Below are 23,104 nucleotides of genomic sequence, written 5' to 3' on the forward strand. Positions count from 1 at the left end.
AAACACTCGGTCCTCCCTCGATCCCAAAGTGAGGGAAACGTTCGACCAGTCATCGTAAACAAGTCGCCTCTCTGCGCGAGGGATTACGCATACACACTTCCACACAGGTTCACGGTCCTCAACAGACGTCAGACGGACTTCGTAGAACTCGGGGCTTACGTCAGGAAAAGTGCCTTTTATTCCCCGAGCTGACCCCCGCAGCGCGACCGGTTGCCCATTGTCTTGCGTCTAGAACGGCGTGTGGGAAGGGGCCTCGAACTACGTTCCCTCGGGCACTTCCCCGCTCGCGGCAGACCGGATAGGCGGTGTCGTGTTCCGGCACAAAGCCTGCTTCGTCGAACTCATCTCGGCTCCTGCGACGGAGAGTCGAGGACGCGCGTATTGTTCTCCGGACACAGTCGACTTAGTGACGCCGTGGCTAGAGGGTTGCGGCGGCCTTCCAGCAAAAGTTTGACGCCGCTGTCGCAACTGGCTGGCAAAACTTGCACCTCAGCAGGCCGTTCTTAACAACGCCTATTTACAGCTCTGCGCAAGCTGCGCTAATAACGTATGTTGACTAAAGGCACAACCGTTAATACTTGATTGACTCTTGAAGTTTGAAACCCAGTGGCCGGGTTTCGAATCCGAAGCCTCGTTCTCAGTAAAAAAAAAAAAGAACGCCATAACCACTGAGACTTAGCCACAACGGTGGAATAAACAAGGACGAGCCCACTTGCAGTTTTTAGAACTCTTTTAACCGCGCTGTGGCAGCACCGCGCTCGTGACATCGGAAAGCTTCCGGGGTCATGGCTTGTGTCATGGCCAGTGTCATGGCCGGTGTCATTCATTGGCTTACGCCATGAACACAGCTGTTTATAGGTAGAACTCTTTCTGTTGTGGTCGCCTGTCGCGAGTGAACAGCGAAGCGCCTGCGTTCGCTCGGCCACGGGGAGACGCTGATACCACCGCGACGCCTATCGAATCAAGTATGTACATACAAAATCAGCGTTCTTCGACGCTGTCGGCCGGCCGAAGCACGTTGCAATGATGGGCCGTACGTGAGGTTGCGATATGCGAGAACGATGCACGCACAAGAACTGCTAAGAAAGTTGCTAAAGATGTCAAACGCTTTCATGTCCTTAGTGGATGGCTTCTCTCCGTAACTAACGCGAGAGCGTTAACGCGAGCACTTAACGCGAGAGCGTTAAGGGCCCGTGTCGCAGAAAATCCGGTGTCGGCGTCCGGTGTCGGCGTTGAGCGAAAATTGCCGTATATATTCTATACAGCACTAAAGTTTGTCTTATACATACCTTGTCTTACATTCTTTCCAAAGTTATTCCTCGAAATTTGAGTATCACAGTCCACAAACAAACGTCACGAAACAAAACGCCGACAGCGCATGCCTTTTATGTTAAATCTTACCAGAATGAAATAGTCAAAGTGCGAAGCAGTAACAGAAGATCGGCCACCACAGGAGGCCCCGTTTCTACCAGAAAGTTCGCTTTCGTGCATAACGCTCGATGCGAGCGTCCGGTAAACATTAGAGTGTTTTAGTTGAGCTTCTTTGCGGTCCTTTCCGCCCCGAGTGGCCACACTAAGCCACAGCGGAGCGCCAGGCGGTTTCACGTTTTATTTATGCGTCTACGTTGCGGAGCGGACCTTTCGTAGTTGCAGCGTCCTCTGGTCAAATTCAGGGCAATGAAACAAAGTAAAAACACCCATGATAACTTTTATAGAGTAAAACGAATACATATAGCTTATTTGTCCATGAAGTATCTAGACGTGCGCTTGTAATGCGTTACCGGTCCATTTTATCCAGTGGAAACTAAAGCTCCGTCTTGGGGAACGCCACGTGATCGCCCGCGAGCTTGCTGTCCGCATCCAATCCAATCCTTTCTGACGCCAACGCGCTGTACAGCCCGCACCACATACTCTCACACTGCGGGGTATTCAAATGGTCAGCACTTGCAACTGCTTGTAGCAAAACAGAAATCTTCGTCTATGCGAAATCGCTTTGGTGGCTTGTGCTGCGCAGACGAACATGAAGGCGTAGTTGAAGTGCATGGCATGGTCGAGAACACGTCACTGGAGGCAGCCATCTTGGAAAGAGCGAGGCAAGCGAGGTGCCTCGATGCACGCGCGAGAGAGGGCGCGCGCATCGACCACGATATATAAGAAGGAAGAAGCAGCATGGTGCTTGTTGCGGTAAAGCTGGTGAAACGATGGAGCATGTTTTATTAGAATGTGAAGACATCTGCCCAGTGGTCGATTTAGGCGTCACTGGCCTCCTTGGAGCCCTTGGGTTCAGCGAGAGCAGGGGGAAAGTAAACATGTTCGCAATAGAGAGTAGCAAGAGGCGATTGGAAGATTGCCGGAAAAAAATTAGAGAAACGACAAAAAAGAAACGGAGACGTACAAAAGGAAGTTCAGAATAGGTGGTCAGAAAACTTTATTTGAAGTCACAGTGGTTTATTTTCCTTTTCTTTTTTCTTTTTTTAAATATAGGCAGGACATTAGGCAGTATAATAGCAAGAGCTTGGTAACGCAACCCACCGCCCCGTTCCAAAGGCAACGCTCAAACCCATCCATCCATCCTAGCTAACGAAAGACGGCAGCGACGCTCCACTCAGGCAGTTTGTAAGCGGACCGTGTTTGCCGCTCCGCTAGCCCGCTTGCACCTAGGCGGAGGGCGCATGCGCATTCGCGCTTCCGCTCCGCTTAGCTGCTGAGCGGAGCATAAGAAAGGCCAAACTAAAAAAAACACTATTACGGCTACATAAGCTGCAGTTGCCGTGAAGCGTGAGAAGCAGTCAGGGATCTTTGAATGCTATCTTTGAATTTTGCACTAACCTTATTGTGAGCGCCGCCTTTCTGACACCGTCACTGACACTTTCTGACACAACCATAGGATTGACGCAGTTCTGAACTTTACTGACGCCAGTGACCGTTTATCGGCGTGATGTTTCAATTCTTTTTCTCTTTTGGTCTCTTCTCCTGCACCCTACACCCTACACAGATAGGAAAGCAGTTGAGGGACTCTTACCTTGGCTCTGTCCGCTGGCCCCAGAGGTGTTGAAGCCGCCAACCTTGAGCACCTCGAGTAGCTCGTACCGAAAAGACGAGATCTCTTGCTTGATTTCGTTGACGTCATCTTCCGTCACCCCCTGGTTGTCCGCCTTGCGCTGCTCGCTCGTGATGTAGCGCCGTACCAGATGACGCATGATGGTCTGCAGGTGTGCGGTTTGAAACAGGGACGGTTAAGAATGCGGCATTGCATAGGCAGAATTGCTCGGCTACGTTAAAAAAAAAGTAAATCCTCACCTGGTACTTCATGTCTCGCTCGCTGGCTTGCCTGGCTTTTCTCTGTTGGCAAATGGACATACCGCGAGAATGTCAACAGCACAGTGCACTTTCCAGAAGTATAGCAACGAAAAAACGCTCGCTCGAGCACACGCAGGCAAGTATGTACAATCGCGTAATTGTGGCACAGGGTCTGCCAGGCGTACCCTAATAGTCTTGAGGTGTTCCTTCTTTGCCGACCGGGAGTTGCCGCAAAGCTTGCGGTAGCACCATCGGAGGAAGTAACTGACGGTCTTCGGAGTAGGGATCACGTTGAAGGGCGGAGGGACCGTTCCGCCGTCCTCGAAATTGCTCATCCAGAGCTTGCACCGGGCGAATTTCCACTCCACGTCGGCGTGCTCCTGAAAGGCGAAGCGAGCCGCAGTGAGCCGTTGGTCCGTGTGCAAGGTTTTTGCGCGAAGCACGTAAGGTATATAAGGCAACACTTGTACCGATATCATCTGGTAGGAGTGGTTCATCATGGCGATGAGGAGATTGAGGAGCACGACCACGTTGATGACGCAGTAGGAGCCAAACATCAACAGTCCCCAGAAGCGAGTGTAGCTCTGGATCCCCGACAGTTCGAAGTTGTCCAGGTCGATCAGACCGAAGCTCGCCCAGAACAGAGTCTGCGATGACTCGAAGAGGCTGCATACCATTGAAACCGAAGATAAGAAAAAATCCCTAGTGTGATCACGCCGTTGTATCTGTGACGCCTTTGTGGTAACATTGCCATGATTTTAGTGACGTTGTATATTTGTATAGTCATTGTTGAATCAGCGAGCTGTCTTCTATGATCTTGTTCGCGTCTAGCTTCTAGCGCTGTTTGATTTTAAAACATGTACCAACTAGCTCACCTAGACGCGTTATTGCACTTTTCAATGCCTCCAAGAGAATACGAACAAGATCCACTATTAAAAAGAAACTATCCTTCAAGGCCATTGTTTTAGCGCTGACATTGTTTCAACAGGTCTTGAAGTATGTGCTGCGCCGCATTTTGTTTTGCTCCAGAAATGTTATTTGTCTACTAGAAGAATAACAAGGCGACGTAAAATTCTACAACCTGGTGTGTGTGGTCCGACATGTAACGTAACGTTGTATCGGTTTTAAATAAATGCCTAATGCAGGAGTGACAAGACAAACGTCACTTTCTTGCACACTGTAAGTGTGAAATAATGTACTAAACCATACCTTCTTTATATGGTGTAAAACAATGAGAAGTGCCGACATTTACAGAAATTAAAGTGACCTTTTTCGCATAATTTCCTTCTGTACTACAACATAGGCTCAGCATAACTTGCGTGAATAACTTATATCTGTTGCTTACCCATTTCATTGCTTGAGACAGGTAAGATCTTGTTTTATTTATTGTGCAAAAGCATACAGACATCAAACGATGTATAAAGGCAGGAGAAGCTCACTTGTTCTCCATACACACAAAAAAAAAGAAAACAAAAACAAAAATTTATTAGTCTGTTATTGATGAAACAGCAACGCTACTACTTTGTTTTCTTGTTGTATATTAACAATAGCTGAATGGAGTGGCAGGATACGCTAACACTTCGTGTACCGTAATAACAGAACTGTATGTATTACTAATACAAATAGCATGGCACTGCTCACTCACGTTGCGTCACAATATGAATATTGTATTAACGCTTTCGTACACTTGAGATAAGTTAAAAAAATTATTCTCGCGGGGTTTAACGTCTAGAAAGTGCATAGCGGGTTATAAGGGACTGCGTAGTGGACGACTCAGGAATGATTCTCACAACCAGGGTTCTGTTAACCTGCACCCAAAGCACGGTACGCGTTCAGCTTTGCGTTCTTCGGAAGCCGTCGAGGCCAGGTATCGAACTCGCGACCTCGCGCTCAGCAGCAACGCTATAGCAACTCAGCCACCACGGCAGGGTCTTCAGGTAAGTGTATACCTTTGTACTTAGCGAGGCATTGCAGAATTGCACTAATTTTCCCATGTCCCTGTATGTGAATGGCAAATGGTGATATTTATTATATGCGTACAGTTCGTTTGCATTGCTTTTTTTTTAGTATTCATGAGTAGAACAGCGCTGTGTTGATGAATGCGCCATATGTGTTTTTTGTTAAATATGTGCTGAGGACCCCCGTCAGGCGCGCACAGCTTTGGTTCTCTGCTGTCGCTGATCTTACGAGAAAAGAAAAAGCATTCACTCGCCATCCCGGCCCTGCGAAAGCGTTGAAAAACCATCGCTACAACTACCGAGCGTGGTATTGATGCTTCGGATGCTTGTTTGAGCTTATTCTTTATTGAAACCCATGCTGCTCTGTGTGTTGTACGTACGGGTGATTTCAAATAATGTATGCACTGTTCGCTTCACTTTGCTGAGTGCTTGTAACCTCTGCCTAACGGGGGTACGAGCCGTTGCTGATGATGATAGATGCTTGTTTCGAACTCGTGCCTTATTGAACCCTGCGCAGTCCGCTACGTAGTATGCGTGATTCCAGTGAACGTATGGGCTGTTCGCTTCACTTTGCAGAGTGCTTGTAGCCTCTGCTTTACGGGGGGGATGAACCATTGCCTTTTTGCTTGCTTAGGGGAACATAAGCCGTTGCCGATGATGATAATGTTTGTTCACTGACGGACACGAAAGAGGCCGACCACCGAGAGGCTAACAGCTTCTTAGTAACAGCTTAGTGACGCCTGTGACGCAGTCTTATCTGTCCAAAAAAAAAAAAAGAAACTGACTTTGCGAATCGCCTCCAGGTGAAGCAGACGCTGTGGTCGCTCTTGACGGCGGGCGCACCCGGCGCGCCGTCGCGGTTGAGTCTGTGGCACAGCTGGCGCTCGCTGTCCGCGTAGTACCAGAGGAGCTGGTTCATGCCGCACGCGAACGCGAACAGCACCAGGGTGTACACGAAAAAGAACTTGACGATGTCGATGACCATGCGGCCCAGGGAGATCTGCAGGGGTCCCAGGTGAGGGTTCACCGAGAAGATGTACACCAGTTTCAAGGAGCTGCAAAGAGAGCAGGTACGTCACACTCGGCGAAAGGCGCCCTCGCCAAGCAAGCAGTTCGGAATCGCTGGCACAAAAAAAAAAGAAAGAAGCAAGATTTTTTCTGTTTTTTTTCCTGTTTTTTAGCATATTGTGCCGAGCCTTCTCACGACGCTTTTCTAAAGATTGCTTAAGGTAGAAGTGAACAAAGAAAAATAAACCATGAGGAATTGGAGAAAATTTAGTTCCATCGTGCAAGAAAATCGTGGTGCGTAACGCAGCCACAGATCTGCAATACGTCAAATATGGAAATCCCCGTAAGCCACAAAGTTGTGCAATGACCTCGGGCGTTGTCAGATAAAGGAACGCGGAACAGCAGGTCTGCGCCATTGCGGTTGATTGCTAGGTATTTGCAAGAAGAGATTGGCGAAATATTAGGCTCAGTTAAGAAAGAAGGTTACAAATGGCGGGGACCATTCTCCTCAACGCTGGCTCTTCTGACATTAGCGTTATTTCATACAACTTTTCTCAGCAGTTCGAGCGTTGCCTCAGGTAATGTGATTGAGCATCACTTCTATTAGAGACTAAATAAAGAAAAGCATGCGCTTTGATATAACATACAATAAGCACTTGGTTCAGCGAACCGAGCGCCGCTTGTTCTTGGCGTGCCTCGGGGTCCGCTATCACTGAAGCAATATGTTTCTCGCGGCCTACGTGTATGTTCAGGAATAGCAGTCGTGCCTGAAGATATTGGCTGTGGCGAAAAGGCCTTCGGCGATCAGGATGGGGTCCCAGGCATCCCATTTTTCTCGGGGAAGGTACGCGGTCCCAGTGTTCATAGCAATCTCTTTTTGAACCTAGGTGAAGGCAGTGAACGAAAGAAAAAGGCAGAGTTAACGTGACAGCAGCAGGTTAACGTGACAAAGGATCGATTTTATACGGACACAGAAGGTACGTTTAGGCGGGGCGAGCCAAGGACAGTGGTGCCTTACCTGTAAATAGGCTATGACTCTTAGTGCCACTGTGGCGACGTACAATGAATTTGTTATAAAATCTATTATGTTCCACATGTCACCGACGTATTCTATGAGACCTAGATCCCATAACTGCTTCATTTCACTCCATATCAAACCTGAAAAGAAGAGAGAGGGAGAGAGAGAAACAAACACACAAGATGAGAATGTGTAGAAACCAAAACCTTTGTTAGTTTTGGTTTCGGCCGGAAAATATTTTACACGCAGCAACAACAATCTATCATCATGCATTTTTTTAACTGTCCAGCAATAACAATCTCAGTACAATGCAGACTCTGAAAATGAACGCTGGCAAAATAACTGATAATCGAAAAGCATCTGCATGTTCGCGAAACGTCTTGAATTATAACTTTCTGTAATGTTGTAATGAAATCAATGCGTCTTCGGAATAATTTTACGAGTCTGTCAAATTGTGAACAAATTAGAAACTCATATATTTTTCAATTTGTCAATCCTTCGGCGGAATATTAATTAAGAGGTTCTGTTAAACTTGAATTATGGACCTTCAAGTTTATCTTCTTGTTCTTAGGGCTCGAAAAAAAAAAAAAAACGGAGCCTAGAAACTACACATGGACGTTGCGGCGACGGGTCACTGAACTCTTTTTAATTTACTTTTACTTGGTGCTGAGCCCCCCCCCCCCCCCCTTCATGTTTGCGCCACCGGTGTGACACAAGCATCAGCAGGTTTTAAAAATACTGCGTCTTGCCGATGACTAGATGGGGGAAGCGTTGATGCATGCATGAATTAAATAATTCATATAGAAAAGACGATGAGCAAAGCGAGCACAAGATGAAAGCAGGAGCCAACGTTCCGACAAGTGGACTTGTCTTTTTCAAAGCGACAACATGTGAAGCGAAGACAAGTCCATTTATCGAAACATTGGCTCCTGCTTTCATCATGTTCTCGTTTTGATCGTCGTCTTGGGTTCCATCTCCAGCATTGCCCATACAGAAAAGAATGGCTCGTGGCTTAAAGGGACACTAAAGGCAAATACTAAGTAAGCCTAAAGTGATAGATTAGTGCCCGAGAATCTCTAAGGTGTCAATATTATCGTGAACGAGCGTTAATAATCGAGAAGTTGAGGTAAATGCAGGACATTAGAGACTCCCCCGGGACATTCAAGCACTTGCCCGATGACGATAACACTCCTCAGCTACGTTCTCTCACTAGTACTCAATTACTCGTTGCAAAAAAAAAACATCCTTGTATTGTATTATAAAATGAAATGCTACTTTTTCAGTTCTATTTCATTTATATATATAAAAAAAAAGAAATTGATATTACCATTGATAACGACGCGGGCGGTCGAAAGGTTTCGTTTGCGCTTGTCTCTGCGCCGCCGACGCTTTCACGTTTCAGTAGTTTCGTTATCGCGTAGTGCTGCGCTGGTTTTGCTGGCTCGCGAAGCTCGCACAAACTGCAAGTAGCAGAGAATTCAACTCCTATGTGATGCCGCGGGATGCCCGAACGGTGTACGCCGCTTGTCCAAAAAGCAGCTGCAGTGGCGAATACACTGCTCCGTCTTGGCTCGGTACCGCCGTCTGTTGAGCGCCGTTTTACTTACTGACAGGAGCAAAGGCTGGTGATGGCGTGTGCAATGTCACAACTCCCCCGGTTGGGTGGCGGGAGATATGAATTTTGAGAAATGTATCAGATGAAATTTTCTCGTAAACTAAGAGTTTTCTTGGCACAAAACAAGCCCTGCGAGATTTCTAGAATGGAATTTAAAAAGTCCACATCCACTTAGCGTCAGCCTTTAGTGTCTCTTTAACCAGAAAAACAGAGATTGATTAGGGAATACAAGAGCGGAGCCAGTGGGGTTCCGTAAGCAAGTGTCTTCTTATGTGTGTTTCAAAACCCTAGATTTGTGGAAATATCGTCCCAGCGCCAGAGCCACCTTTGTGGCTTTGTTGCTTCTGGAAGACGTCTAGTACTCGTAACAGTCATAAAGCGTCGTATGACAACTTCGTAAATGTAAGCCAAGCTTTTGTTTTATGCAGGAATTTTTTTATGCACTTATCTGAGCTAGGAAATAGTGTTCAGTGGAACTTTTCGACAGCTTCATGTTCCGCGCGCAAACGAATGTTATTAAAATGTGAGCAGTGTGGAGTATGGGAATTTAGAAAAGCTATCACACTTGTTATGCAGGGCGTGTCGCTTAATTAGCCATTCTTTTCTGTTTTCCGGAATGCATAAATGTGATGCTGAAAAAAAAAGATGAAGTAGAAAAGATGGAAGCGCGTTAATGGAAGTTGTGACTCACCGATTACCCAGGCCAGAATAATCCACTCTACTATGCTAGGACTCGCTCCTCTTTTGGTCGTGATGTCACTACGCACTTTCTGTTTCATCTCGTCTGTTCCAAACCACTCAACCACGACGGTTTCAATGCGCTGCGATGCCAGCATCAGCAGAACTGAAAAAAAAAGGAAGAGCAGATCCATTGCCACGTCGTTCTTTACGCTCAGATTCGGTCACGTAACCCAGTTTCAACGGTGCATTTAACTGCACCTGTCAGAACTCCGCGCCATAAAAGAAGAAGAACAACAATATTACGACGTAAGGCACGATATAAACTCGGCAGCAATTGTCATTTCAGAGAAAGAAGAACAAAATCAAAAAGAACCCCGGCTGTTCTCAAGCATATGTGAGGATCGGTGATAAGCGAAACTTTGATATTTGCTGAAATATCGTCACTTCTCCTTCTTCACTTATAAGTGGCTCAATGCTGTTTGTTCAATGTACGCTGTTGTGTTATGCTGTGTTCAGAACTTATTTTTTCTCTCTACAGGGCGCTTAATGGTCGAGTTAGTTGCGCTATGCTTTCTGCAGCATAACTGATGCATATATTCCTTTTGTTTCAACCTGCGATGGAAAAAAAGGCCTACTTTTTCCCCTTAGTAGGTCAGAGCATTTCAGTGCCTTATAATTCATGTCTACTACAACGTCCGAGACAATCATTTTGAAAACAATGAAAACCACTCGACCAGCTGAACCTAAAAGGCATCGCGAGATGCCATAAGCACATACGTTATTCATTTTCTTTTAGAATCACAGAATGTCTGTTAAGGCTAGTTATGACTCTTGGCGGATCCATATCACTCAGTGGGTGGGTGGGGCGAATGCTGGCAGAATCGCTGCACTGCTAACAAATCCTGATAACATAAGGACCACCAGCACCTATATGGCACTCAAAATAAATTGTGCCGTAACTTTCTTAAACTATACAGTGAGCTGCGAGGGGCGGCGCCGGTGGAAGGCTGTGGACTAATTTCGACCACCTGTGGTTCTTTAACGTGCATCGATGGACACGTGTTTTTGCATTCCGCCCCTACCAAATGGCGGCCACCGTGGCCGGGATCTTAAAAATTAAATTCTGCGGGTTTACGTTCCGAAACCACGATATGATTACGAGGCATGCCGTAGTGGGGCACTCTGGAGTAATTCTGATGGTCCGGGGTTCTTTAACGTACACCCAATGCGTGGTGCACGAGTGTATTTTTGCACTGCGCCCGCACGAAACGGCGGCCGCCGTGGTCGTGCACAGCAGCGCGACGCCATTGTGATCCACCATGGCATGTACTTACACGATGCAGAAGCTTAAACAAAGATACACGGGTGGCGCAGATATCGAAGAAGAAAAATAAAGGCACCAGAGTTGGTGGGCCACGTGTCCTCACCCCTTCCGTTATCTTCTTACGCATGCGCAAGCACGTTTTGCAGCGTAGTTGGAAACGCCTGCTCCAAGGTAGATCCAAATAGGTCGCGAAGCTTCGGGTCAAAAGCGGTTCAGAACAAATTGTCACAGACTTCAGCAAGGCTGGTTACGGGAGCAGCGATTGAAGCGCGACTATGTTCGGAGGGAACAAACACTAGGAAAGAAAAAAAAAAGCCGTTTTTTAATTAAAGCGAGACACAGATTCATTCAACGAAAATAAAATTTGTTATCAATTTTATATATTCGTGACGAGTAAAGAAGGGACAACTCTATTTTATTTTATGATTATCAGTAAATAAATAGATGGGGCATTGACGCTGCTATCACTTGCAATGCAATGCATCTCTTGAAGTATGCAGAAAGGTGCGCTCGTAAAGTTCACCTGTTACATTACGCGCTCATAACACGTTGTGCTCTATTGCTTGTCGACGTTTGTCTGAATTTGGTGACGTGGGCAACTTCATCGCTTCTCAACCTGTTCAGTCAAAAGTAATGAGTTACGACCACCAGATAATTGCTTACTTGTTTTCGTGCGACTGCACATGCCAACCGGCTTGGCGTCCGACGATAGAACGAGCACTCTAGATCTAAAGCTTTCGTCGGCCTCCAAAGAAAGTACGTTCGGTTCAGAGGTGTGATTTCGACAACCGTACGGCTGACCTTTTCTTGCATCGCTTTCCGCCGAAAGCTCGAAACGCTCATCAAGTCGAACGGCGGGGCATATAAAAATATACAGCTCTAATGACAGGCCACCAAAACAAATTTCGCGCCAATGAGAACAAAATGACGTCACTTCTGTTTTTAACGGATATGGCGTCACATTGTTTTTTCTTCCGTCGGAACTGTGCCCTCCTCGTACAGATGGCGCTAAGATCCATGAACCGCTGACGAACCGCCATGTTTTGAACGTACGCGCTTCTGTGGAAGCTTCGCTACCAAGCATATTTACCTTGCCTGCTGATCGCAGCAAATTTATCCAGTTCGGATTATATACCTCCAAGTCTGAGAAGTGCCCCGCGAATTTCTGTTCGCGGTTGCAGCGCTCACTCTCCCCAACCTCTCGTAAAAAAGAAAAAAAGAAAGAAAGAAGTGGAAGAAAAAGAGAAAGGAATAGAAAAGGAGAGAACAGGACAAAGACTGCGCACACAGGAAGGTGACGTATGAAGCCGAATGGCAGATGAACTTGATGAAGGGCTTTCGGAGTGTACGGCCAAAGTTGGAGTGTGGCGCCACGATGTAGGCGACCGAGTAGACGGGGAAGAGCAGGCCGATCTTGAGGATCTGCAGCGACTGCAGGATGATGTTCTTGCGCCGGAACCCGGGCAGGCCCTCGTACCAGATGGACGCCAGCAGCTGCTGCACGTTCGGGTGCGCGCAGAACTGCGTCGTGGAAGGAAGTTCGATCAGGGAGATAACGTCGCCGCAGTTCACAGTTTAGAGCAAAAGCTGAGGCGCATCCTTTAAGTGGGCTCAGTCAAGCACACAAATAGGAAAAGAAAGTAAGAAAGAAGTGCGACTGTGAAGAAAGAACTGTGAAGAGAATTTAGCGATCACGATCTAGGGATTTAGATAATCGAAAGGAATGGCGGTTTGAGTGATTCGGCATGAAACCACATGATAACAGAAAAAGACGATCTGTAGCGTAAAATACAGAGATAATTGATCTTTTTTTGCTCAAATCAAGCTTCCTGATTTGACTTCTACGGCAGGTGCAGTTTTGTTTGAAGTGTACATATATGCCGAAATGAAATGCATTGACGCGCGTACGTATAAGCTGCAGTGACCTGTCACACAAACACACACGCACACGCACACACACACACGCACACGCACACACGCACACACGCGCACACACGCACACGCACACACACACACACACGAAAGAATCTCCCTTTTTCTAGGGCATTACTGTGTTTGAGTGCATGCATGTAAGTCAGCGTCTTTTCTTGCGCTCTGACGCTGTTACCAGGATGGGTGACCAACCACACAATAACAAAAATTACACGATTAAGCGTGTTTTCGTGTGTCTGTACTCACGTCTTTTCTATTTTGTAGCGCCTGTTTGTAGTAGGCTGTGCTCTTCTCGTAATAGATTGCTTGTCTTAACAGCGACTCGCCTTTTTCTGCTTGAACCGGATGGCCATCTTAAGGCGGGTGAGGTGCATGCGGTCGCCGTGCTCGAAGGCGGGGCCCGTCGGGTCGTAGTTGAGCAGCACCTCGAGCTCGTACGAGGTGCGCGTGTGGTCCAGCAGTGCGGTGGCGAAGTCCTGGCACTTGCGGCGAAGTTCCTGCAGGTTCCAAAGTCGCCCCTTTTTTGTTTTTATAAAATAAAACAAATTGAATTACGGGGTTTTACGTGCCAAAACCACTTTCTGATTATGAGGCACGCCGTAGTGGAGGACTCCGGAAATTTCGACCACTTGAGGTTCTTTACCGTGCACCTAAATCTAAGTACACGGGTGTTTTCGCATTTCGCCCCCATCGATATGCGGCCGCCGTGGCCGTGATTCGATCCCGCGACCTCGTGCTCAGCAGCCTAACATCATAGCCACTGAGCAACCATGGCGGGTGTTTTTTGTTTTTATAGTCTCCGGTCCGAGCTGGTATAGTATAACACGATTGGAGAGTTTTGGTTTGCCCACAAACTTGTTACTATTTGAGAATTACCGGATTACCGGAGGCGTTGCCGCTGAGGTTGAGCTCTGTGCCACAAGGTGGTGCAGAGCGCAGTCAGACAGACACATTGCTATTATCACTGAAACCAAGTGTATTCTACTTCGCTGCTGAGGTAAACTTTCGGCAATGGTGTAATCGTGCACACGTTGCCTTTTAAAATGGCTTTGTTTTGTCGACAAAAAGCACTCGTGGAACACAAAAAAACGTGTTTACGAGGCACTGTAGTCAGAGGAAGTGTCCCACGATGTCACTACCAGCGTCCGGTAACGCGATATTACGCAAACGCCACTGTGTGTGCCGGAATAACAGATATGCTAAAACTCTCAATTTTTTCAGCTGTCCAGTTGGGGTGTAAGGACTGAGCAAAAGGGACAGATTAGTGCAATGATACTGTTATAAAGGATCAGCGTGCTGGACAACGCGCAGTTTATAGCGTGCCTGAATTACTTTTTTAATGAAGAACTCAACTTTAATGAAGAACTTAGTTTCTAGATGCCTTAATGCTTGACACAGGAGGTTGCATCCTTAACCACGACAAGAGGATGGCTACAGCCGAGTTCGAAGTTCTGGATGCTTCCACACTTCGGAAACAAAGCGGTTTAAAAGTATATTCTTAACTGTGTGAGTAGAGCAGCAGATTACTCACAGTGCAGTTTGATATAGCTCTCTGGAAGGTCTCGAATATATCTGAGACCATCGGGAGTCGAGAAGGCCTAACATGTTTCTTTCTTTTTAATCTGTGGGTGGAACAGTCCAATTTGATAGAGGACACTGGATATGGCTTAAATAAAATAAAATAAAATGAATTCTGGGGTTCTACGAGCCATAGTGCGCACATAGCTGAGACAAGAATTGCGATCACTGCGCGAGCGAGCCAACAAATCGGCGACGCGCGCATCGGTGCCAAAGGTGGAGCGATCGAGCGCACTGACCAGGTACTCGCTCTTGAACTCGTGTTCCAGGCAGGCCAGCCGGCGCAGCTCGCCGCTCAGCTCGAAGGCGGTCAGGATGGGGTCCTTGCTGGAGAGGGCAATGAGCGAGGGCGAGGCGAGGGCGCGGTACGAGTCGATGCGCGAGCGCGAGTGGCGCAGCGAGTCCTCGGAGCGGGCGCGCACGCAGTCGGCGCAGCTGCAGCGCACGCCGTGCGGTGCGGGGAAGCTGTAGCCGCGGTCCAGCAGGATCTTGAGGATCTCGTAGTTGTCCCGGTGGGCCGCCAGGATCAGCGGCGTCATGTCCGGCGTGAAGGCGGCCGTCTCGTGGTCGATGGCCTCCCAGCTCTGCGCGTGGGATCGAGCGTGCCGTGGGCTTGATGTTAGTTCCAAGTGAGAGAAACAAAAACGAACAAAGAAGAACACAACTGGGAGGCGTCGTGTGAGTGTTTAAAAAGATGCAAATTAGGTTCCGCAAGTAACACCGCTTCTGCTGCTGAACCGGAGAAAAAATTTGGGCCAGTTTGTGCGTGTTCCGGAATTGAGACATATTTAACTACGTAGTAAAAGCGGCGTAAGAATAACGGCAGCGCAAGACAGAAGTGCGCGGGACAGGCACTGAACTAACCAACTGAAATGAGCCTCCCCGAAAGATGCAGCGAATACTAGTAGCGTGAAGGTGTGCGCGCAGACGGACTGTTTGTGTTTATTATTTCCTGTCGGCAATAAACCAGTCGGTTATTAGTTTGGCTCCTGTCATGTCTTCTTCTCTGTCTTGTGTTGGAGCTATTATTGCGCTGCTTTTACACTGAAGATGAACGAACTCGCACAATCTTACACTCTAATATTTAACTAGCGCCAAAAGGACGTATATGACGAAAACGAGACGCGCACATTCCACTAAAGCATCGCCTTCTCACGTTCTCTTCCTACTTCTTTTTTAACGCAAGTTAAATATGTCTCAATCCTGCTGCTGACTTTGACTGATTGTGTCCCAGGCCACATCTGACTGACGATTTCCGAAAGCAACAGCATGCATGTAAAATTACGCTATAACGGTTTACGCTCTAAGGAACCGCATTATTGTGTTCCGTACACTCCAAAACCTTAGTAAACAAACATTTTAGAGTTCCGTAACTGTGAGCAGCCGTCAGACGTGCACGGCTACTGGCGCAGCAGCCAAAGGCTTTGGGTGCTGAGATACCGTAATTCGGAGCACCGTTGTTGCCTTTGCTGCAGCCACTAGCGGACGATGCTATTTTCACTATGCAAAATTCCGACACTAATAAGCGCACAAATATTCATTTAGGAGTGAGCGATATAAAAACAATGCTCGCTGACTATTGGTGCGTTGCGTGCCCAATGTATACCCGCGAGGTCATAAGGCTATATATAGGACTACAAAGCAAATGCAAGTGCAAAAGAATAGTTCAGGCACAACGCCTTTTCACGACAGTTACTTTCGACGCTCTTCTCTTATACCCGATCTTGCTGTAACTCTTAACAGTCTGATACTAAGAGTGAAGGTGACGTAAACGCAAAACTCGCCACACAATGTACTGACAGCTAGTGTCGTCGCCAGAACTTCTGACTGGTAACTTCATGGCGTATAGTCCATGTGCGTTGCTGGCGATACATAAGGCGAATTTTGTAACCCTACAGCTGCGTTTCATCAGAGCAACAAAGCATGGTAAGTTTGCTTCCGCTTGAATAAACAGCATCACCGCGATGTGCAATATAGAGGGGCAAAACGAAAAGTTTGAAAAGTATAGAAGCAACTGTTCGGACTGTTTCTTGGGTATCTTCACATGGACTCTTTTTTTGCCCAGTGTAAGACATGCAACCGCCGCAGCCGCTTCGCATGCCACATGTGTGCTGAAGAGTCTTGACAATCTTTCTTACAACAGCCACGGTTGGCTGCGGCCCGTCAGACAGTCACTAAACGATAATGGCGAAGGTATCTGAAGAACAGGAGGAAGCCAATTATTCGTTCCTTTACGATTTGACATTGTATGACTTTTGCTGCTAGGGTTGACAAATGTTGAAACGAAGTGCTAAGATTTTAATCTCGTCAGCTCAACTCTTCAGATGAAACTGCCTGCGTGTTCGTCCCAACAATGCCCTCATTTTTTCGCATAGCGAGGCTCGCGCTTTTCGCAGGGTGCGCGAGGGGTCGCGTATAACGAACCGTTCCGTTACTGTCCGCGGTACTCTATTGGAAACAAATGTCGGACTATTTGCAGAGGCCATTATTAGACCGTGCTCAGCGTTCGATAGTCCAGAAGGCAGTCGCTGAAATACGTCTGAGCAGCTCGTCCTGCCTTTTTCAGTACCGCGAATACTTAACGGCCCTCGGATGACGTAACGCAGTGGATTCGCAATGTACGTGCACCACGTTCAGACAGCGTTGCCAGAACAATTACACAAGCGTAGGCAGGCATCCGCGAGCACGGGGTGCAGCATCAGGCTAGAAATTACTGCTTCGCATGTCGGCAAGAACGAAGGGTTCACGAAGCGCCAACCAAATGTGCTGACCTACATGAACTTCGTGAATAGCTCGCGGAGCCTTATAAAACCAAGTTTCGCTTATTAAAACGAGGAACAGGGGTGAGAAAGATTTAAATAAAGAAGGGGGGCAGGCGGAAGGCATTCAGGCAGCACGTCGAAAGGTCATCAGCAAAGGCATAATTAGAAAGCCCTTCAGCCGGCGCAGCCGAACGGCGCCAGCTCAGCAAATTCCACGCTCTTTATCTTGTTCCCTGGCGCGCTCCAACAGTGCCCAGGCAGCACATGCCTTACGCCATATCGACGCCGTTACAGTCAATATATTCTGCGTACAAGTGAACTTATGAATGTGGCCTCTCCCTGGGGCAGAAGAACGCTTCGTTCAGCGCTTCTCTTTGTCTCGTGCGAGACAATCCGCGCCGCGCTGTATAGGAGCGACAGAGAAGGCAACGAAAAGCAGCTGCTGAAGACAGCGGCCGGGCGTCGTGGAGCAGGAGTCGGGAATTGCACTGCCGTGGAAGCATAATGAGCTCCACTGTTGTAGAACGCGGGTCGACGATCTTACTGCGCGGTCTGAGCGTCTGAATGTAAAAGAAATAGTCGAGTTCGTTACGGCACTCGAGCCCACGACCATTGGTGTTAACTAAGGGGAAGTCAATTAGCCAGAGTTAATTCACATAGAGTTAATTAAGGCGATAGAAACCTCGACCGTTTGTGGGAATCGAACGCACCATTTTTGGTGTTAATCAGGGCGTATTAGCGTTAATTAATTTAGCGAATCTGTTGCAAAACCACTACTACATTTACTAAGGGGGGTATGCAACACAGGTGAGAGCTTGCTCCGACAAAGAACGCACAGATAAAACAGGATTCCGAGAACGAGGGTGACGTACCATGGCGGTGATACTCTGTCCCCTCACGTAACTAAGGTCCCTAGATGAAACAACTTGTTTTATTTAGGAACCTTGCACACAACACCTGGCGCGCTAATGTGGCAGCAGATGTTCCCTTTCGCCCAGTCTGCTCCCTCGGAGCACGCTCGTGATGTGGTGTCGCAGCCAATGGGAATTTACCCTGTGTTACGCTGCTACAGAGGATAGACGCCGGATTTTTCGCTCAATGAGCCATTTGATGCTCTCGCATCAACAGGCGGAAAGGCGGAAAGTGCCTCACACCACCACCAAGTCAGTGTAAGAAAAGCATTTAACGTATACCGTGCCACTGGCTTGGCTTCGAAGGTCCTGGTTGCGCCATTCTAAACCGTTCTGATTCTTTAAGTAAAGAATGACGACAAAGGTGTCATGTGCGTTCCATAAAGACGGACCTTCGTTAGTGAGCTTTACTGCGACATATATATGTATTGCGGTAAGATCGTTTAGCATGCGAAAATAAATACAATTTCGGCAAATGGAGGCCTAAAGAAGACACCTGAGATTATGGCAAAGCGGGTGGTGCATAATTTCCAGGGTATCCAAGGGGCAGTGTGGGCATCGAAGCTGGAACCAGTGCATTCCGCGGGTTGGGGCTGCCGAGGCTGGAGCGTGACCTCAACCAACTGATCATTCAAGGCTCGAGTTGTGGCATCCCGGCTACCCCTTTTCCGTCCTAAAGGCTTCCCCAAGGTATAGTAAATACTGACTTGTTGTTTACACTTAGCACTTGCGCAATTTCCCACGTCATTTGAACGCTATACGTGTGCACGCTTTTCCGCACAACGTAGCTGTACTGTGGGGAAAACGCTGTAAAACGTATTTCAGATTTTTGCCGGATTAAAGGGACACTAAAATGAAAAATGATTTCTTCTGCATCAGTAAATTGCCCTTCTACAACACCGAAAACACCACTGTTACAACAATAAGACGTTTGGTAAGCCAGAGGAAGCGCAAGAACGAAATACGGGTGGCAAAGCCTACTTAAGTTCCTGCACCTGGGGGCTGTGAGGTCACGGATGTTGATGGCATCTTCTAGGGCCTACTAATTATATATAGCGGTACAGATTGACTACATTATATTCTAAAGGAACTAAATCTTAAACATGGCAAGTTTCGGGAACCTTTATTCAGGCAACGCGGCCCAAATGCGAAAAAATACTTTGGAGTCCCTGACGTCACGCTGACGTAACGGCGCTGGGGTTTCGGCGCGAAATTCAAATACTGATACTTGGACCTTCATTTCGTCATCTAATAATCAAACTATATTTTTTAAAAGAGTGCCTGTAGGGTTCTCAAACAATGCGTCATTAGTCTAAACTGATTTATTGTTTCGCCTTAGTGTCCCTTTAACTTGTGGGCATTAGCGTGGAACGTCAACTCAGCATAATTCTGCCAAAGCGTTAACACGCTGCACAGTTAACATTCACGTCTGTGAACGCGGGCAGCGACTTGCTGGTGGTGGTGTTGCAACAGGTGGAGTTAGCCTGGCGCAGTTCACCGGCCACTGTCGTGGCTGAGAATCTCTTACGTTGTTTACACAGGGGATTTAAGAAACGTCGATGCATCTTGAAGGAAGACAGTGATCAGAATGATAGACTTCCTTTCCCGATCACTTCTAGCCCACCAGAAAACACTACGGCTTCGAAGATAGCGTGGGGACGACTCCTTTATGAAGTCTGTTACGGCTCGAGGTAGCGTGTGGGCCAGGGATCCAACAAACCCATTGATGAGTATGTCCGTTAGTAGGAATGAAGGAAAAAGTGACTATTTTACATTATTAACAATGGCTCCAGATACGGAAGCCCACTCCATGTAGTAGTAGAGAGAGGGATATCAGGAAGGCAGGGATGTTAACCAGACAAGAGTCCGGTTGGCTACCCTACACTGGGGGAAGGGAGAAGTAGGAGCGTATTAAACGCATGAGTTTACATAAGGACACGTCAGCGCTTCTCCCTCCACCAAAGGTCACCGCTTTTAAAACCGTCGGCTTTCCTGGGAGACTAGACTAGAAAATCTGATGATTGTATCTCTCGTCTAATCGCAATCGTCGAACCGGTCGCAATGTCCCGCCCATGACGTCGCATGGTCCCGCCGAACTCCGCCTCCTACGTTGCATCATCGCCCCCGTACATGCGCAAGCGTTTCACAATCTAGGAATCCGAGGTTGACGCTGTGCCCACGGTAGCCTTCGACGTTGGCCTCTTTCAACAATCAGTTCATCTTGTCAGGGTCAGGTTCAGGTAGAGTGTTCTTCGCGGCAGTTGTCACCTCGAAGTGAGCTCCTTTGTTTACGCGTCACAGTCTATCTCGGAACGTGCGTCGTCTGGGCGCACGCTGATGAAAGGACTGACTCGTGGAAAACGTCTAAGGAATGCTTATCGCCGTATTGAGACGTAGCAAGGCCGTTAGGAAGCGTGTTTAAGCATCCGACTGCGGGGAAACGCAGGCGAAGTGTCCTGCATCACCCGTATCACCACGTGATGCACAAAATGGGGTATCAGATCGCCCCGAGTTAAGTAATGAAGCTTGTGTGCAGGCTGGGTCAGTTTGAATGCGGTATAGGAGGGTAGCCCATTCGTGATGAAGTCCTCCTTTACTGTCTTGTGCACCATTTACCGCAATATGTCCTGCTTCATTCGTCCCTTTTCAATTGTAGCATAGCTGGATTGCTTCAACGCTAGTCAGCCTCATCGCCATTCGTTTTCGCGTTCTCTCCAAGAGCCCTCTACAAAGACTTCCTTGCCGCATTGTCGTTTATCTGGGCTGCGCGATGCGAGTTAACTCTATTATGCGTCCGACCGCTGCAAACAGCTTTCCGGAAAACCTACACGGCAGTTATTGCAAGGGACAGCAGCGCCACCCGCGAGCTGCGTGGTTGCGAATAGTACCCCTGGCCACCAGCACTTCTAGTGGGTCCAATTCAAAGTACACACTCATGCACGACTTTCAGTAAAATGACTCCTCTCTTCCGCTCACGTGCCTACCACACATATACGTACACCTCCACAGTTGCGAACTAGTCAACCTCGCGCAAATGTGCTTTACCTTCGTGATAACCCCCCTCCCTTTCAACATGTCTTACTAATCTCACGCTTGCACGCTAGTTGTACTGCAGAATGCAAAAGAAGGACACTTTGGTGGGCGTCACAAGTGGTATACGCCCGAGACCGACGCGATAAAATTGCGAGCTGCCGAATTGAGCACCCCTATAGCGCGTCGATACACCAGCTGCCAAGGCTTTGCTCAATACGCGCGTGATTAATCAGCCGTCGAAATGGCAACGTGGCCATACGATAAATGATAAGGATTCCTGTTGCTATGCAGATTGCTCAGAGGAGCTGATGTGTAGTAACGCGGTAGCGAATTGCTAGCAATGACGACCACGCGCACTCTTTCGAGTGATGCGTCATCGTGTTTCCCCACGAACACTTGCGAAACGGTCGAGGCGTTAATCGTTGCGAAGACGCATGCAGGCTTGGAGGCGTCGGCTTATGGCGTTCTGCTCGGTGACATTCGTGTGAGAGTTTCACAATCGGGAGACACACGTGGAGATTACTCCGCTTTGAGCGAGTTTTATAATTACTAGCGCAAGGACGTCGTGAAAATGGTCTGCTTAGCACTCCTACTCTGTTGCTGACCACGTTTCGCGCAATCGTTTACTTAATTTGAAAAAGAAAATGACGAACTGTAATGAAGCATCGTGAAATCTTTTCAGACGTGTGTGCATTTTTCATGCTACTCATATGTTGTTAATCGTGCTGGCTACATTTCTGTCTCCGCAGTTTATGTACTAAATCGAACACAATATGGGAAAGAAATTGTGGATGCAAAAGAATCACATCATTAAGATAAATAAATATAAGGAACAAGGATTTTGGTCACGTAGCAAAAAAAAAAAAATATTCAGACCTGCGTGAACTTTGGGACCATAATATGATAAATGACGTAAATTCAAATTGCCATGAGCTTTCCTCCCCCTCCCCCCTACCCACATATTCATATTGTGAAAAAATAAAAAGAAAGCAATAAAACAAACAAGAACGCTTGTAGTATATGCGCGAGTTTACAGTACAAGTCCGCGTAGGAAGAGTGAGGTTTAGGGATGGTCTTTGCAACGTTGAAGCTGCCTGCTCAGTTTATCTAATGTCAGGCGCCCTATTGTTTAGCTTTCCCTCTTTGCGCCAGTTAGCAATCGCCAGCCGAATCATTCTGAAAGTGAGGCGCACATTTCTGGAATATTTACCACTTAACAATAGCGCCTTCTTAGCTTCACTTCTCTCAGTCTTCCTTCTCAAGCTTCGTCGTCCATCCGCTTCCTCACGCGTCACAAGCGCGCAGCTGCTGCATCGAAGGCCCATGCTGCTTCTTTCCTTCCATTACCTCTCCCAACACTTTCTTTAGGCGGGCTTTTCCGCACAGCCAGCTCACGGGCAACTACGGTGAAGCGCTCTTTAGGAGAGCGAATCCAACCAGGTAATTCGGCATGACCGCGCCTTGCAGCTGTTGCCAGCATTCACTCAAGCGTGCGGCAGATTAACAAAGGTGTCTGCCTGTATAGCTGCAAATGCGCGTAGCAAATGCGGAAAATATGGCAGCTGGCGATACACAACGTGGTAGGTGCCTATGGCAGGAGGTGCATATAATGGCATTTCAAGAGCGAGTAGCCTGTGATGAAATCACGCTATATTTTGCGTTCATACTATTCTGCCGAATATATCGCCTACAGGTGACTGCCCACGACTTTGTGAGAGAATTTGTGCAGTCAGAGAACACCCGACCCTCGTCATTTTACAGCGTCATTGTGCCAAGTTCAGACAAACCGCTCGCTTCACCTCACTGCACTGTGAGGGATTACTTTAAGTACGTTCGTGAGAAGCTGCTCGTTATAATGCGCCCGCAAGCTTCTGATAACCGTAGGCGCCGCCCAAACTTCATAATGTAGCCTTCGTTTCAAAATTTACCCTTCGCGGTTCTTTTCGCGGACTGTAATTAATTCGCATTGTTGCTCAGCTCCCCG

General features: G+C 47.6%; 1 protein-coding gene across 1 annotated transcript in view; it reads right to left on the reverse strand.

The window, feature by feature from the left end:
- LOC142578260 (transient receptor potential-gamma protein-like) overlaps window positions 1-23,104 on the reverse strand; it is a 46,513-nt gene that overhangs the window by 7,528 nt on the left and 15,881 nt on the right. The window contains exons 4-14 of the mRNA XM_075687662.1: window positions 14,654-14,998; window positions 13,163-13,333; window positions 12,191-12,425; window positions 9,591-9,743; window positions 7,285-7,424; window positions 7,034-7,149; window positions 6,044-6,313; window positions 3,771-3,966; window positions 3,486-3,680; window positions 3,301-3,342; window positions 3,023-3,206 (exon numbers count right to left, since the gene is read on the reverse strand). Of these exons, the coding sequence (XP_075543777.1) occupies window positions 3,023-3,206; window positions 3,301-3,342; window positions 3,486-3,680; window positions 3,771-3,966; window positions 6,044-6,313; window positions 7,034-7,149; window positions 7,285-7,424; window positions 9,591-9,743; window positions 12,191-12,425; window positions 13,163-13,333; window positions 14,654-14,998 (2,047 nt within the window). The remainder of the gene's footprint in view (window positions 1-3,022; window positions 3,207-3,300; window positions 3,343-3,485; window positions 3,681-3,770; window positions 3,967-6,043; window positions 6,314-7,033; window positions 7,150-7,284; window positions 7,425-9,590; window positions 9,744-12,190; window positions 12,426-13,162; window positions 13,334-14,653; window positions 14,999-23,104) is intronic.

Source organism: Dermacentor variabilis, chromosome 4 (assembly GCF_050947875.1).
Source record: "Dermacentor variabilis isolate Ectoservices chromosome 4, ASM5094787v1, whole genome shotgun sequence".
NCBI classification, from domain to species: domain Eukaryota; kingdom Metazoa; phylum Arthropoda; class Arachnida; order Ixodida; family Ixodidae; genus Dermacentor; species Dermacentor variabilis.